This window comes from Chanos chanos, chromosome 13 (assembly GCF_902362185.1).
Source record: "Chanos chanos chromosome 13, fChaCha1.1, whole genome shotgun sequence".
Lineage (NCBI taxonomy): Eukaryota > Metazoa > Chordata > Actinopteri > Gonorynchiformes > Chanidae > Chanos > Chanos chanos.
Genome location: NC_044507.1, coordinates 15,666,280 through 15,684,280, shown reverse-complemented (window position 1 = coordinate 15,684,280; position 18,001 = coordinate 15,666,280). Strand labels below are relative to the sequence as shown.

General features: G+C 37.4%; 1 protein-coding gene and 1 pseudogene across 1 annotated transcript; both read left to right on the top strand.

Annotated features, from left to right (window-relative positions):
• The first annotated feature begins 179 nt into the window (after positions 1–179).
• On the top strand, positions 180–11,482 carry LOC115826021 (immunoglobulin lambda-1 light chain-like; annotated as a pseudogene).
• A 1,157-nt stretch (positions 11,483–12,639) lies between these two features.
• LOC115826020 (immunoglobulin lambda-1 light chain-like) lies at positions 12,640–15,497 on the top strand. Its single transcript, XM_030789706.1, has 4 exons — positions 12,640–12,679; positions 12,803–13,122; positions 14,460–14,491; positions 15,170–15,497. Exons 1-4 carry the CDS (start codon positions 12,640–12,642, stop codon positions 15,495–15,497), a joined length of 720 nt encoding a protein of 239 aa, XP_030645566.1.
• Positions 15,498–18,001: the final 2,504 nt, after the last annotated feature.

Here is an 18,001-nt window from a genome sequence, read left to right as displayed (position 1 = left end):
CATAGTCAGGCATGTTGACAAATGTGATGTTCTGATTGGCACATTTTTAAAGCTCCTCCTTATGGATATCCTGATATGTCTCTCATAGGACAATGGTGCTGTCTCTCCTCTCCTCATTCTTCAATACTGATCTTCTCTCAACAGGACAGTAAGAGCTCTTTAGACCACGTTGTACCATAATGTTGGGAACACTCTGCACTCTGGTCACTGCTTTGATGTGTAAGATGTGATCAAATCTTTAATTTTTCATTAGTTTAGCTCTGTATGCCAAAGTAGAAGTGTAAGCTATTAAAGCAGTATTTAATGTTACATCTTCATATAATACCCATGTTATCTTCTCAGGCGTCAGTGTGACTGTGGTGACACAGAAGCCTCCTGTTCTCACAGTGAGTAAAGGACAAATGGTCACTATGGACTGTAATCTGGGGACTGTTACTAGTAGTGGTGCACGATGGTATAAAGAGGTTCCAGGAGGAATGCCACAGTTTGTTATATTCTTTTACCATGGTAACAGTTCCCCTAATTATGGCTCTGGCTTCTCCTCTCCCAAATTCACATCAAAGCACTCATCCCAAACAGATTACAGTCTGATCATTAATAATGTGGAGGTGGGAGACTCTGCAGTGTATTACTGTCAGACATGGGACGGCTCTGCTACTGAGTGGGTATCACAGTGATTCACAGTGATGACAAAAACCTCCTCACCGCTCACATTCACTTCTGCTTTCAGTCAGCTTCAGTGAAGACAATAGATGGTTCTGGTAAGGACATGTTACTCTGAGAGATTCACTTTCTCCAGTTGTTACTCATTCAGTCCATTTCACAAATGTATTTCCTCTCTGAATGATCAGAATACAAAATGGAACATATTTACTTATATATGTTTTTAAAAATTTGAAAGAGGTAAGTTTTGAAGGATTTTTTTGAATGTGCTCAACATGTCCAAGCATCTGATGAAGATGGGCAACCTGTCCCGCTATTTTGGATCTTTGTGTAAAAAGAATCAAGAGTGAAATCTTAACCCACACCCAGCTGGTACTGTTGGATGTCTTGCTGATGCAGACCCCTGACAATTTGCTCGTTTGTGCTGTAGTTTTGTATCTTTTTAAAAACATTACACAAAATCCAGATTATAAAAGTGAGGAGTAAAGAGTAGCTTTCTACAACATCAAAAAATACAAACTGGTGTCTGTAGTTTTCCTTAACTTTTTACTTGAACAGGTTGCTTTAAATTGTTTCATTGCAATAAACATATTTAATATCTATTCTGGATATTTGACTTTATCTTGAGGCTAGCAGTTGTTATTCCTATGTATCTGTTTCATTTACTCACTTCACGTGATTAAGAACACCTAAATGCACTCTTTCATTTTAATACATGAATGAACAAAACCTTAATCCTGAATGTGTAGCATCAGTGTTCATGCATTTCTTCAGTTCAAATGAAATCTCTTATTTATTACTCAGCCAGAAATGAAGTTCACAGCTGTTCACTGATACATTGCAAAAATCCCTCATAGCTCACGTCATGATCAGATCTAAGAAAAGATCCTTGACAACGTCACCATCATCCGCTCTCATAACTCAGGACAACTCCAGTGGGGAATCTGGAGAAACGCATGGTAACAACACGGGACAGCAAACACAGAGCGACACAGTGGTCGAACGCACAAGAAGTGGACGACAAGTTCACACTCCAGCTAGGTACAGAGACTGAAAAGTAAGAAGTAACCCTTAATAGGGTAATAATGGAATGTATGGGTGTTTATTCTATTACAATGTTCAGCAATACTGTCATTACTGCTGTGGCAGTAGTCTTAGTGTTGATAATTGTATGGACATGGCAAAGAACATGTGCTGAAGTTTTGTTATATTTTCAATATTTTAGAAGTTTTGTTTTGATGTAAGTTAAAGACACTGACTATATAGGGATACCTGATGTTGATCACAATTCATTCCAAAGACATTATGTGTTTACAAGTTTGCAGTTCTTCAAAGTTTTTCTTTGTCAGTGGTTTATTTTTTAAGAGGGAAGGTGTAATGATATGTCAAGTGACATCTAGTGGTAAAAGGGGGAATGGACAGTTGTTGAATAAAGATGGCTGAAATGAACACATGGCTTTGTAACACATTCTCTCTTTGAAACCGTAACAGTTTTCTCTTGTTTTTGGTGTGGAATCACATAATCAATGTGTTGTGAATATTGAGTTGAGAATCGTGAAGCCTCTGTCACGAAACCAGAAACCCGGACGTTTCAAAAAGTCTTTTGTTTCACCTTGTTTTGTTTCCATAAACTGAGTGATCTGCACATGCATCCAGAATCTCCTTCAGTTCATGACAATATGTCAGCGCAACAAAACATTTTTAGCATGTACAGTATATTTGTGGAATCTCAGCATAGTTACTGGTATGCCTTTCCCCACAAACTTTGTAATATTTAAACTCTCAGCAGTTTTAGCAGTGAATATGTGTAGTTTGAAACTAATCTTGCTGTTTAAGTGAAGAAATTTAACTGTCTGGTTGTCGATCGCTTCAATGGCCTGGTAATGGGTGCCATTTCAGATGTCACACCTTAAGAGACAAACATGTTAAGAGCCATAAATTCATACATCCTTAATTATGCTTCATGTGCAAACTTCAGTCATCCACTAGGCTGTTTCACAAGCCAAACACATCATCTTTGGCTTCTTTAAGAAATGCTTTGTCACTCTCTCCTCTCCTCACATTCAAACTCAACTGGAAAATCCATTCACTCCACACACTGACAAAATGCTGAGGATAGACGGCCACTTTGGACTGTAATCTGGGGACTGCTGCTACTAGTGCTGCACAATGGTATAAACAGGTTCCAGGATCAGTTCCTCAGTATGTGTTAAGAGATCATCATAGCTGGAGCTCTGCTCAATATGGCTCTGGCTTCTTTTCTCCCAAATTCACATCAAAGCACACTCATCCCAAACAGATTACAGTCTGATTATTAATAATGTGGAGGTGGGAGACTCTGCAGTGTATTACTCTAATACTCTCTCCTCTCCTCACATTCAAACTCAACTGGAAGATGCATTCACTCCACACACTGACAACAACGACTCTGCTTCTGAGTACGTATCACAGTGATTCACACCATGACAAAAACCTCCTCACTGCTCACATTCACTTCTGCTTTCACACAACTTGAGGGAAGATATTGACCCACTGTTAAACAAAAAAAGTCCAATGTGGAATCATTTCTTTTCTCCCATTGCTATCCACTCACTCAATTCAAAATATCCTCTCTCTGAATGATCAGTGAAGAAAATATAACCTGTTTATATCTGACACGGACTCTCTTTGTTACTCTGACAAATTGCTTATTTGTGCTGAAAGTTTATCACTTTGTAAACATATCAGTCAAACTAAAGTTTCAGAATTCAGGATTAAGGGTCACTTTCTAAACTGTTAAAAATAAAAATTGACATCCTTTGTTTATCTTTTTTAATTTGACAAGATGTCATGAACTGTCAGTGCAAAAGCATTTTAAGTGTGTACAGTATCTTTGTGGAATCTCGACATAGTCGTGACTCACTGCTTTATCTTTGCCTGCATAGTTTTGAAATCTCCAACCTCTCATCAGTGCTTTAATAATGTATGATTAGGTGCAGTTCCAAACAAACATTGCTGTTTGAATAAACAAGATTAATTTTCCAGTCGTCCCTACTTGTACTTCTCAAGTACCAATGTGTACAGGACTATTTATTTATCCCTTATGAATGATGTTTTGTGGGCAGACGTATGTGTAAAATATAGCTGAGAAACAGAGAAACTGTTTGACTGTTTGACAAAGCCCCTCCCACATCATGTTTGGCTTCTTTAAGAAAGGCTTCGTCACTCTCTCCTCTCCTCACATTCAAACTCAACTGGAAGATCCATTCACTCCACACACTGACAACATGCTGGGGACTCTCTGTACTCTCATCACTGCTCTGTCATGTAAGAATTCTCTAGAAGACATTTGTTTGTTTTTGATGAGTGAATGATCTTTAATGAAGACTGTATGTCTGATTTGATGTTTAGGTGTCAGTGGTGTGATTGTGGTGACACAGAAGCCTCCTGTTCTCACAGTGAGTAAAGGACAGATGGTCACTATGGACTGTAATCTGGGGACTGTTACTGATCAGAGTGCACGTTGGCATAAACAGGTTCCAGGATCAGCTCCTCAGTATGTGTTAAGATTTCACCATAGCTATAGCTCTCCTTATTATGGCTCTGGTTTCTCCTCTCCCAAATTCACATCAAAGCACTCATCTCAGTCAGATTACAGTCTGATTATTAATAATGTGGAGGTGGGAGACTCTGCAGTGTATTACTGTAACACATGGGACAGCTCTGCTAAAGAGACCGTATCACAGTGATTCACACCATGACAAAAACCTCCTCACTGCTCACATTCACTTCTGCTTTTTCAGTCGACTTTGTTGCAGAGGAAAGTGCATAAAACTATTTTGCATCGCTTTTACTTTTTTCTTTAGATCCCGCTCTCTCGCACACCACCAGTGGACGGTCTTGTGCGCTATCATGCAATGAGCATTGGTTAAACATTCATTACCGTTAACACTGCAGCAACAGCCAAGAGACCTTAAGAAAGCTGTAACACAACCAAAACTTGAATGGAAAGAAATAAGCCATTGGCTGACAATCAACCATTGTCAACCTTACATGCGCAACAACAGGAACAAAAAGTGACATATACTTAAATTTCACCGCAAGTTAGAAGGGGAATGCATTATCACGCGACCCCAATTAAGACCAGACAATAACTGATTTGGCTAAAATAATAAAAAAAGAAAAGAAAAGAAAAGACATTATGTGCAGCACCATTTATTCCAGGCTTTTCTGTTGTGCTACTCTTACACTGAAATTTTACATAAACCCACAAGGCATAAGACTTAACCATTTATTTTCACTCTAGTATGTTTTTAATAAAGAGTGTCATGACTGTTTATGTGATCCTGTTCACTTGGCCTCCAGCTCCTACATTCACTGAATTTGTACCGTCACCACTGGCATTAAAGGTGATCAGTCCTGATATCTGTATCTCTGAAACAGTCTCTCCCTTGAGTTACTTACCATCTTGGCTAAATTTCAGCTGTGTCATTGTCAAAATTGTCATATGCTAAAATTATGACTGTCATCAACTGCTCATTTAAAAGTATTTCATGCTGTCACCCAATTAAAATAGACATACAGTGCCAGTCAAAAGTTTGGATACACTTTCCCATTCAGGTGAATGAGTCTGGTCTTTATTTTCTCCTAATTAGTACCACTATAGTGATAGTTACAGCAGGGGGTGGTCAATATATTGATCCATTTCCACATCAGTTTGACAGCATTACCTTTACAAAAGTGGAAAAGGGGAAATATGAACACATGGCCCTTCCTTTCTCTCTCTGTTATGGAACAGATCTCCTCAATTCTCTTCAGTTCTCATTCTTTAAGACTGCTATATCAAGTGAACTGCAAGACCCATACATTACAGTCCTGGATAAAATGCGGAGAACACACTGTATTTAGATCACTGCTCTGTCACATCTCACATGTCTCACTTAAATCTCTCAAGGCAGGACAATGTTCCAATTACACGTCTTGTTCCTTGGATTTTTTTTGTGCATATATACATATTTTAACATCTTTTCAAACATATATATTTTTTATGATGGATAAATACACAATGCATATGTCTATCTGTTTTATTTACTTTTTTAATAAATGATGTAAGCAGATGTTATATAAACTGTGGTATAAACTGACTTAACTTCATTTACTCTGATTTTTATTGAGAAGTGTTTTTTGTGAATTTAGATTTAAATAAAAGATAAAAGTGGTGATTACTTTGTAAAACATAGTTCTGGACCAAATCCATAGAGTTTTTATACACTGTACTGAAAGATGTGATGTGATATATGTGAAGTACGGAACGTGCTCCTCCCCTTTCATCTCCTTTTTGTGTCTATAAAGGTCACTCAGTCTCTCCTCATCCACTCTCAGATCTCCTCATCTCTGAGCTGAAGAGCAAAAACTGCTCATATCAAACACTGACATTATGCTGGGAAAACTCTGCTTTCTCATGACTGCTCTGTCATGTGAGATATGTCCCGTTATTGGATTCATTTAGTTTACATTTTATTCAGTAAGGTGTTCAGATGAATTTAACTCGACTCCTGTTCTTATTCTCTCAGGTGTCAGTGGTGTGACTGTGGTGACACAGAAGTCTCCTGTTCTTACTGTGGGTAAAGGACAGACGGCCACTATGGACTGTAACACAGGGACCTCTGATGATGGTTGTCGTTGGTATAAACAGATCCCTGGAGGAGTTCCTCAGTTTGTCTTAAACTCTCATCACAGCTGGAGTTCCCCAAAATATGGATCTGGATTCTCTTCTCCCAAATTCACCATATCATACCAGTCTAAATCAGACTGCAGTTTTAAAATCAGTGATCTAGAGGTGGGAGACTCTGCAGTGTATTACTGTAACACATGGGACAACTCTGCTTCTGAGTACATATCACAGTGATTCACACCATGACAAAAACCTCCTCACTGCTCACATTCACTTCTGCTTTTAGTTGACTTGAGAGAAGACATTTACTTCTGTTATAAAAATGCATGACTCCCTCATGTCAGACATATACTCATGTGCAATGTGGAAAAATGTATTTTCTCCCAATGCTATCCACTCACTCAATTCAAAACAGTATCTTCTCTCAGAATGATCAGAAAATAAAATATAACTTGTTTATATCTGACACAGACTGACAAATTGTTTATATGTGTTGAAAGTTTGTCACTGTGTAAACATATCAAACAAAGTTAAGATTCAAAGTTCAGGATTAAGGGTTACTTTCTAAAATGTTAAAAATAAAGATTGGCATCTTTAGTTTACTTACCTTTTTTAATTTAATAAGATGCCATACACTGAGTCAATGCAAAAAAAAAACATTTTAACTCTGCACAGTATAGTGTGGAATCTCAGTATAGTCATTGCTATAACTTTGCTTACATACTTTTGAAATCTCCAGCTTCTCAACAAAGCTTCAACAATGTATGATCAGGTGCAGTTTGAAACAAATGTTGCTGTTTAAATGAACAAATTGAACTGTCCAGTTGTCCTTTGCTTTAATGATACAGTAGTGGGTTCCACTTTCCTCTCAAATGTTTTTTTCAGTCTACGGCCAATGTCACTCCTCAGGTACAAATGTGTTCAGAACTCTTGATTTATGCCTTATGAATGATGTTTTGTGGGCAGACATCAGTTATCTGCAAAATATAGCTGAGAAACAGAGAAACTGTTTGACTGTTTGACAAAGCCCCTCCCACATCTTTGGCTTCTTTAAAAAAGGCTTTTTCACTCTCTCCTCTCCTCACATTCAAACTCAACTGGAAGATCCATTCACTCCACACACTGACAACATGCTGGGGACTCTCTGTACTCTCATCACTGCTCTGTCATGTAAGAATTCTCTAGAAGACATTTGTTTGTTTTTGATGAGTGAATGGTCTTCAATGAAGACTGTATGTCTGATTTAATGTTTAGGTGTCAGTGGTGTGACTGTGGTGACACAGAAGCCTCCTGTTCTCACAGTGAGTAAAGGACAGATGGTCACTATGGACTGTAATCTGGGGACTGTTACTAATTATCATGCAGCGTGGTATAAACAGGTTCCAGGATCAGCTCCTCAGTATGTGCTAAGAGATTATCATAGCTGGAGCTCTCCTGACTATGGCTCTGGCTTCTCCTCTCCTAAATTCACATCAAAACACTCATCCCAATCAGATTACAGTCTGATCATTAATAATGTGGAGGTGGGAGACTCTGCAGTGTATTACTGTCAGACATGGGACAGCTCTGCTAAAGAGAACGTATCACAGTGATTCACACCATGACAAAAACCTCCTCACTGCTCACATTCACTTCTGCTTTTTCAGTCAACTCCAAAACGTTCTTTGAACAACAGTGTTTTAGAAAAAAATATCATTTGAGTATTAACAGTATTTAATAGTAACTAAATGTTTTGTTTAGAATGTATTACGATTCTAAACAATCAGACTGAAGTTTTAAAATCGGTGATCTAGAGGTGGGAGATTCTGCAGTGTAGTACTATACAACATGGGAAAACTCTGCTGAGGAGTGGGTATCACAGTGATTCACACAGTGCGCTAATAATTAAGATCAAGATCAATTATTAGAAAAATAATGGTCAGCTATAATTAACAATAATATGATTTGTATAAATTTAACACAGACTTCGTTACATTAACAATTTGCTTGTTTGTGTTGGAATCTGGTAAAATTCAGGATTCAGGATGAAGTGGTCATTTTTTAAAATGGTAAAAAATGACAATTGGTGTCCTTAGTTTTGATTTTTTTTTTTCACTTTGATTAGATTTCATGAACTGTGTCTTTGCAAAAAACATTTTAAGTGTGTACAGTATATTGGGGAATCTCATCATAGTCATTGGTATGTCTTTGCCCTACATACTTTTGAAATCTCCAGCCTCTCAACAAAGCTTTAACAATGTACTATCATCTGTGGTTCGAAATGATTGTTGCTTTTTAAATGAACAAATTTAAATGTCCATTTATCCTTTGCCTAAGTGGTGTAGTAGTGGGCTCCACATTTCTCTCAGCTATTTTTTGTTTTCAGTCTACAGCAGATCAGAACTCAAGAAACCAGTGTGTTTCAGAGCCATTCATTTATGTCCTCTGAATTACGTTTTTGTGGGTAGACATCAGTTTTCTGAAAAATACAGAGAAGAAATGGAGAAACTGTTTGACTGTTTGACAAAGCCCCTCCCACATCATCTTTGGCTTCTTTAAGAAAGGCTTTGTCACTCTCTCCTCTCCTCACATTCAAACTCAACTGGAAGATCCATTCACTCCACACACTGACAACATGCTGGGGACTCTCTGTACTCTCATCACTGCTCTGTCATGTAAGAATTCTCTAGAAGGCATTTGTTTGTTTTTGATGAGTGAATGATCTTTAATGAAGACTGTATGTCTGATTTGATGTTTAGGTGTCAGTGGTGTGATTGTGCTGACTCAGAAGCCTCCTGTTCTCACAGTGAGTAAAGGACAGATGGTCACTATGGACTGTAATCTGGGGACTGGTACTAATAATGTACCATGGTATAAACAGGTTCCGGGATCAGTTCCTCAGTATGTGATAAGATTTTATCGTAGCTGGAGCTCTCCTAAATATGGCTCTGGCTTCTCCTCTCCTAAATTCACATCAAAGTCCTCATCCCAATCAGATTACAGTCTGATCATTAATAATGTGGAGGTGGGAGACTCTGCAGTGTATTACTGTCAGACATGGGACAGCTCTGCTTCTGAGTACGTATCACAGTGATTCACACCATGACAAAAACCTCCTCACTGCTCACATTCACTTCTGCTTCTTCAGTCAACTTTGTTGCAGACAAGAAGTGCAAAAAAACACTCCAGTGCCCTTACCCCAGAAAAAAAAAGTGAAATATGGTTGTAAGGAATGAAATATCATCTGTATCTTAATCATTATTATGTTTACTGCAGGGTGAGTTAATATCTGGTTTCTATTCAATCAGTATAGTGATATATAGTCCAATTACAACTGAAATAAATTTATTCCAAGAACTAATGAGTTAATCAAGTTTTATGCAAGTTTTAAAAGATGCTGTAAGTAATGGGGAGTCAAACTCAATATGTCTGTCCTGTCACATTCACATGTTTTCTTTTCTTTTCATGTGCTTTTTATTTCTTCATCTCTGTGGAACATGGCTGTTTATGTCATCAGACAGCCAAGGAGAGAACATGCATGCAGTATATCGCTATGAGTATCAATAGAGATAATTATTAATGCATGTTTTATTGAGTGTGTTTTTTGACACTTTATTCATAATTGTTATGTACCAGAGGATGATCACAACGACACCTGTATAACTCACTGTCTCAAATGGGGACACAATCCCCTATAAATATCATGTTATCAAGGGTCAGGTGAATGAACACTTACAAGAAAAACTTCCTATGTACATACAACGGTTTTCCTAGCAATAGGTATCACATCTCTGCTAAGGAGTATGTGTCCTGAGGATTAATAGAACAAATGTTTCCCAATTATTTATCTCATAGTTGTCACACGCTCAATGTGAGAAGAAAATTAGGCCTGCAACAAAGAGTGGGATTATTATTAATTTAATGACATGTAAGAGAAGATTAAAAGAGGGTCTATAGGAGTTTGATGTCTCTGTGTGGATCATGGACACCAGAGGAGAAAGTGATCAGCTGAACTGAAGCAGAAGTTTCACTTTCACTCCTCTTCTATCTGTAACTGGGGAGGTTTTTGTACGAGTGAAAATATGAAGTGAGTCACTGTGGTATTCGGCCAAGGAACAAAACTCATCGTCACTGGTAAGAAATTTTTCTTTTTCCTTTGACAATAACAGTTTAAGCGCCTGAAATTTTCATGGCATTTCAATAAAAATGTATTTCTTACAATTCATTTGATCTGAGCTGAATTGTGGTTTTCAAAAGAAATTCACTTTTGTTTACGTTTGAAATTCCTGAGACGTGAAAGAGCAGTTGAATATATTACATTAATTACATAGTTTTGTAGCCCCCCAAGTAGCTATTTCATTACTGAAATTTTGGGATGAGATTTTATGAGTTTGAAGGTTGGAAACATTCAAATATTAACTTTCACTGGAGCATCATGAACAGTAAAAATAATTAGAAAACATTTTTATCTTATCTGGATTAGACAACTGCTAAAAATAATTCAGACAGATCAATTGTCGAGAAGACTTGGTTGTTTTACATCTTTTGAATTCTCAATACTCTGTGACCTTAAGACTAAAATGTTAAGCGTCCTTAACCGATTTCCTCACGGGTGTGAAATCTCAGACTCGTTCTTTCCTAAAGTAAACCTGTGAATTATTTGCGAGTGAAACAGTTTCTCTGATTTTGTTCTGATTTTTATCTGATTTTTGAAGTCATTTCAATCAATGTTTATTTCTGTCCAGTCAAAGAAATTGCTTTTTGCAGTTATGATGACAGTGATTTTAATTACATTTTGACTGATTAAAATTTTATTCCAACTCTGAATAATTTATCTCTGATTTAAATTCCTGTCTCTGTACAGACTCTGTCCTCCCAGCTCCTGTTCTGACTCTCTTCCCTCCATCCAGTGAGGAGCTGAAGTCAGACAAGGTCACTCTGGTTTGTGTGGCTAATGACCTCTCTGTAGGTTTTGCTGATGTCAGTTGGACTGTGAGTTGGAAATCAGTCACTGATGGAGTTTTCACCAGTTCTGCTGAAAAACAGAGCAACCAGAAATTCAAAGTGAGCAGTTATTTGAGTCTTCCAACCTCTGAGTGGGAGAGTGACAAGGAGGTTTCATGTCAAATGTCAGATGGATCCAAATCCTCTGAGAAGAAGATAAAGAAGTCTGACTGCAGTAACTGAAATCAGTGGCATGAAATGAGAAATGTCTCTGATTCTGTTTTGCTTTGTTCTTAAGGTAGAAACAATGTTACTAAGACAGCAAATCTTTCTCCCACCTTTGATTTTTATGAAATAACATTTCATTTCAGTTTCCTGTAAGTGTTATATGTTTTAATGAAATTCTTACAAATAAACAAATATTTCTGCAAATTACCTGTGTGGATGGTTTTGACCAATACTTAATTGTGTGTCAACACCTCTTTTTGAAATAAAAAGAATAATCAAAATGATTATGATGATTGTGAAAAGGGTCCACACACTCTGTCTGGCCTGTTTCTGTTTCAGCCTTGGAAACATGTCCTTCTTTACTGCAACTTTGAGCAATAATCACAAAATCTTTGAGATTAGTGTCACAATGTCATAACACAAATTTGTAAGGGAACTCTTCTCCTCATGCATGTGAGTGACCATAAGAGGGCACTGGAGGACCTAAAAGAGGAGATTTTCTGAGCTAATGTTAGTGAAATGTCTGTTACATCTGCATGACTGGTCCTCTCTTACCCAGGATGCACCTGCAGGTTGATGAGATTAATTTTAGCTGTATGTAAATGATGAGGTTATTGTTTCTCTCTAAGGATGAACAGGGACACACCCAGTCTGGTCATGGCCCTGTGACTCTGAGGAGATCATGACTCAGAACTGTCATCCACTTTATCACTCTTTCATTCACAGTCGTTGTGTTTCAGTTTCCTCAATACAAAGTCCATGGTAAATGATTTTAGATTCTTACTTTGTGAAATAAGCAAGAAAGATATGTAACCGTCGGTTCCATTTATTCCGCTGAGTTGAACTTCGATTTAGAGTCACAGAACTAGGGAACCCAGCTTACTTATTGATTCATAAAAAAATGATTATGAATGTGTTTAAAGAAAATGCTGCACATCAGTCGCAATTTTTGTGACAAGAAAAACTATTACATTGAATATATTTGAAGGCGCAATTTTATAGTCAGACATGTTGACAAATGTCATGCTCTGATTGGCACATTTTTAAAGCTCCACCCTCTGGATATCCTGACGTGTCTCTCATAGGACAATGGTGCTGTCTCCTCCTCGTACCTCAATACTGATCTTCTCTCAAAAGGACAGTCAAAACTCTTTAGACCATATTCTACTAAAATGTTGAGAACACTCTGTACTCTGGTCAATGCTTTGACGTGTAAGATGCGATCAAGTCTTTGATATTTCATTTGTTCAGCTCTGTATGCCAAAGTAGAAGAGTAAGCTATTAAAGCAGTATTTAATGTTACATCTTCATATATTTCACATGTAATCTTCTCAGGTGTCAGTGGTGTGACTGTGGTGACACAGAGGCCTCCTGTTCTCACAGTGAGTAAAGGACAGACAGCCACTATGGACTGTAATCTGGGGACTGTTATCAATAGTGCACGTTGGTATAAACAGGTTCCAGGAACAGCCCCTCAGCATGTGTTAAGATTCAGTCATAGCTGGAGCTCTCCTGAATATGGCTCTGGCTTCTCCTCTCCCAAATTCACATCAAAGCACTCATCCCAAACAGATTACAGTCTGATCATTAATAATGTGGAGGTGGGAGACTCTGCAGTGTATTACTGTAACACATGGGACAGCTCTGCTAAAGAGAATATATCACAGTGATTCACACCATGACAAAAACCTCCTCACTGCTCACATTCACTTCTGCTTTCGAACCGCTCAGTTGCAGAAGACAATCCAAAAAGTAAAAACTACTGTTATGCACTCGCCGAAGAAAGACAAAACTACGCAGTTATAAATTTGACAGTATAGTTAACATCTTAAACAGCATTTACAGGCAGTCCAGGGCAAGTTACAGTCTCTGTCTACATTTTATATTCAAGTTTATAATACAGCAATATTCTTCTTTCTGTGATTGAAAAGTGGATTTAAGCTGCAAGTGTTTTTCTTAAATCACATTTGCTGATCTTTCATATCATAAAGCAATGAATTCGTTGTAATACACAGTGCAGTGCAAATATAAATTTATTGTCATATTATGAGGAGTATATAATGAAGCAAATGAAGTTCTCTCAATCTTCTCTACTCAGGTCTCAAACTCTGTTCATTTGTGTTTTCATGTCATAAGAATTCAGAAGAGTCTGCAGTCTTTAGGCTAGAATATATCTCTCCCCAACATATCTCTTAGTTGGTATGGACTTTTAGATATATCTCCTGATGCCACACACTGACAACAAGCTGTCAGCGTTCTGTACTTCATCACTACTTTCTCACATTTTTGTCATGTTACTTTATGTCTGTGTTTATTTCACAATTTCAGTTAAAACTTTAAATGTCTTTGTGAGGTATTTGATATATAAAATTTATTTACATGTGTTTCTCTGGCTTTCAGAGATGTCAGGGGATGGTCACACAGACATCTGTAGGACTCACTGTCACAAAATGGGGACACACTCCCTGGTAAATGTCATGTTACATGAGATGTTGAAACCAAAGGTCAGCTCTCTAGACACTTGGCAAGGAAAACTTCTTGTGCACATATAAAGGCCTTAAAATGGCTGTAGTTCTCTGAAGTATGGATCAAATTTCTCCCTTAACGAAATCATGTACAAAAACATGTCAAATAGATTATGATATGATAATCAATAAAAGTGGAGCAGGAAGATTGTGCTCTATAACACACACGATGCCATTTTTAATGACCACATGAAACAATGATTTGCACGACAAGTCTCCTTTCTTTACCTTTAAGGAATTCTACATCCTTTCACACTACACATCCAGTGTGAGAGGAATGTAAGCAATAGAAGAGACTGATATTCTGAACACTGTAATGGCTTAGAAGAGAAGATTAAAAGTTGTTTTCTCACTGTACTATAGGAGAACCTGATCAGTTGAAGTGAAGCAGAAGTTTCAGTTTCACTCCTCTTCCATCTGTAACTGGGGAGGTTTTTGTACAAGTGAAGATATGAAAGTGAGTCACTGTGGTATTCGACCAAGGAGCAAAACTCATCGTCACTGTAAAGAAACATTTCTTTATTTTTTAATAGTAACAGTTTAAGGGCCTAAAATTCTCAGAGCGCTTTCATGAAATTCAACGCTAAAGCTTTTTTAAATTTAATTTGATATCAGTTGAATTGTAGTTTTCAGTAGAAGAATTGTTTTTACTGACATGTCTCATATCTCTGAGGCATTTCACAGTTGTTGATGAACTAAAAATTACTGCAAGATTTGTTAAATGTGACAGTTAAAAACATTGAAATGTAGAGTTTTAAAGAGGCATCATGAATGATTGTAGTAAGAAATTATATCAATTTATAGTTTATAATTTATAATTAGTTTTTCAATTAATTTGTATTATGTGATTTAGACAGCTGCTAAAAATAATTCAACCAGATTATTTGTCAGGACAGTCTTGTTGTATCATCCCATAGAATTTTGAATATTCTTTGCTGTTCTCAGCTAGAATATTATTCTTCATTATTTGATTTCCTTATTGGTACCTGTAAATAATATGCAACAAAAGGTATCGATCAGATTTTTTTAATAATGTATTTATAAAAGTTTATGTCTGTCCTCAGATGAAACTGTCTCTGGCAATAGCTGAGTCCATGATTTTAATTTACCTTTTAGCCTATTTTAAATTTGATTCAAATTCTGAATAATTTATCTCTGATTTAAATTTCTGTCTCTGTACAGACTCTGTCCTCCCAGCTCCTGTTCTGACTCTCTTCCCTCCATCCAGTGAGGAGTTGAAGTCAGACAAGGTCACTCTGGTTTGTGTGGCTAATGACCTCTCTGTAGATTTTGCTGATGTCAGTTGGACTGTGAGTGGGAAATCAGTCACTGATGGAGTTTTCACCAGTTCTGCTGAAAAACAGAGCAACCAGAAATTCAAAGTGAGCAGTTATTTGAGTCTTCCAACCTCTGAGTGGGAGAGTGACAAGGAGGTTTCATGTCAAATGTCAGTTGGATCCAAATCCTCTGAGAAAAAGATAAAGAAGTCTGACTGCAGTAACTGATGTGAAGGGCTGAATGTTAAAATTGTATTTTGTTTTGCTTCTTTGAATGGTAAATACGATTGTCCGCTAAGCAAATCCTTAAAAGCACCAAACCTTTCTTTTCTTTCTAACGTAAGTGTCAGTTTCTGTTCTCTGTGAAACTTTTGAAGTTTGAGAAGATTTTAAATGAAGTCTCAGCGATCAAAAACTTTGCTCTCAAATTCAGTTTTTGTAAAATAACTAATTAAAAAATTATGTGCACATTCTCACGGACTTTCAAGCATAAGCATAGTCAGTGTTCCATTCCTTTACAATCTAAGCAGAATGACATATGATTATACAGTGTTGACGTTTCACGATTTTTGAGTGCGGAAACCACAGCAAAACATTCTGAAGGGAGGGAAGTTTATCCTCTTTTGTGTGAGTGTGTAATAAAAAAATGAGCATCATTATCTTTTTTTCACAAATTTATTTCAGTTCTTTACAAAAATCTTGTCTTATAAATCTATAAAAATGTATTTGTAATATTTTTAATCAACCTAAAAGTAGGAGTTTTGAATCAAAACAGCTGATGACTAATTGTGCTCTATGGAGCCAACAGCTGACCTTAGCAATTCTCAATTTCAAATTAATTATGTTCTAAATCATTATGCAGTAATCAAATCAATATCAAGCTCATTTAAAGAAATGAACCCAGATATTTTTTTGAATCCCCGCCTGGACAAAATCACCACAAAAGTAGTATCAAAACAGTATCACATAATTTCCCTAAGTATATTTGAGGCAAAGATTAAATATATCCATAACAGCCTCTCATTTTAAGATAAACTGTGAAATTACTGTCACATCTGGAGGCTTGCTATCATTTTATGTCCTTTAATATACTGCCACCCTGTGGCAGAAAAGCATAACGTCAAAGCAATATAAAGCAATATAATCATTTAATTATTTAAAACGTGAGGTAATTGTAAAAAAAAAAAACAATTCTGTCATTACAAAACATACATATCCCAAAAACATTTAAGAATATGAAGGGTATGGTTATCATTCAAGGTGTAACGGAAGAAAAGGATTAAAGAGTCTTCTCACAGGCCTCCGCCAGCGTCTTGAACTCCAAGTTTTAATCTTTACTGTGTGCGTCTGAGTTCCTGTCCAGAGCTAGCCTCACCCAGTCCTCTGAACCCTCGGAACTCTGTGTCCTCTTGATTTCTGAGATGAGGCTTCCATGGCAGCGGCTCTGAGAGGCACTCTGAGTGGTGCCCGTGGAGGAACCCTCCTTACAGGGCGTCTTGGAGCAATCCACAGCGGAGGCTTGGGGAGGTTTCCTGCTTGGATGTCATCTACAAAGCTCTCCACTTTGTCAAACTTGGAGGTGAGTTTAACCAAGTTGTCCTTCAGCGTGTTGAACTGTTTGTAGAGATCTCCCACTGCCTCAGACAATTGTTGGATTCTACATCAAGCACAAACAGAAACACAGTATTAGAGAAAGGACTAACATAAATGGCAGTTCGCACAAAACAGTGTGGCAACTTGAGATCTAAAGAGCTTTAAAACTGAGGAAAGCGAACTGAAAAAATAGGAACTATAAAGAAATGGTGCGGTGCAAAAGACCCATGACCAAAACGCACATTTATAGCATCACTCATATTCATGTATGTGTCTAATCGTCTACTCAGTTGTTGCAGTAAACACACACACACACACACACACACACACACACACATACACACACGCATACACACACACAGTAGACTGCACATATCAGTCTTGCAGCCTGAAGCAGGTCTCATTACTTCTACTGGCAAAAACAGGATAGTTCCATAATGAGCTCATTACAACAACAAAGCCATCATATTGAATCAGCACACTCATCACCAAAAATCAAAGGCTTTTCAGCAGCATATGAAAATGTGAGTTTCAATTGCATTCTTGATGGAACAACACATTATATGGAGCAAACACCATGCCAACATTCAGGATCTAGTTTCAACACTACCCCCCCCCCACGCCCCCCTGCTCAATGAATGGGAATTTACTGATTTTACTCAGAATTCGGACTTACTTACCTGACATACTCAGGTAAAACAGAGGCATGGTCATTGATGAGTAGATCTTTAACCTGGTACATGATAGCATACTTCCAATTATCCAACACCTGAGTTAGGTTGGAGCAACTTTTGCCATTTGTTTGGTCTGCTGCAGAGAAAATCATTCGAAGAATAAACATTTCATACTCATCATAAACTCATTTCCCGTGTGTTAAAAACATATGGAGTGACACCTTAGACCTGCATGTAAACCAATTTTTCCCCTTAGCCAAGTTAGGAGGACATTTAAAGACATTCAAATGTCAAGAGACAAAAAGTGGACAGGGTTTTATTTATTGGTAATCAGACTTTGGATAGAGTCTAAGAAGTCTCCGCCTTCATGCTTTATGAAAGTCATGGTATGCAATTTTGTACTTGCTAACAAAACAATGGTAAAATTGGAGGGGAGAGAGGTGTGGGGGGGGGGGCAGCAAAATG

Excerpts from the sequence above, each read along its gene's own strand:
- LOC115826020 (XM_030789706.1), top strand. The coding sequence starts at position 12,640 with ATGTTGAGAACACTCTGTACTCTGGTCAATGCTTTGACGT. Across the intron at positions 12,680-12,802 it reads TCTGGTCAATGCTTTGACGT|GTGTCAGTGGTGTGACTGTG; the intron begins GTAAGATGCGAT and ends TAATCTTCTCAG. Across the intron at positions 14,492-15,169 it reads CAAGGAGCAAAACTCATCGT|TACAGACTCTGTCCTCCCAG; the intron begins CACTGTAAAGAA and ends TTTCTGTCTCTG.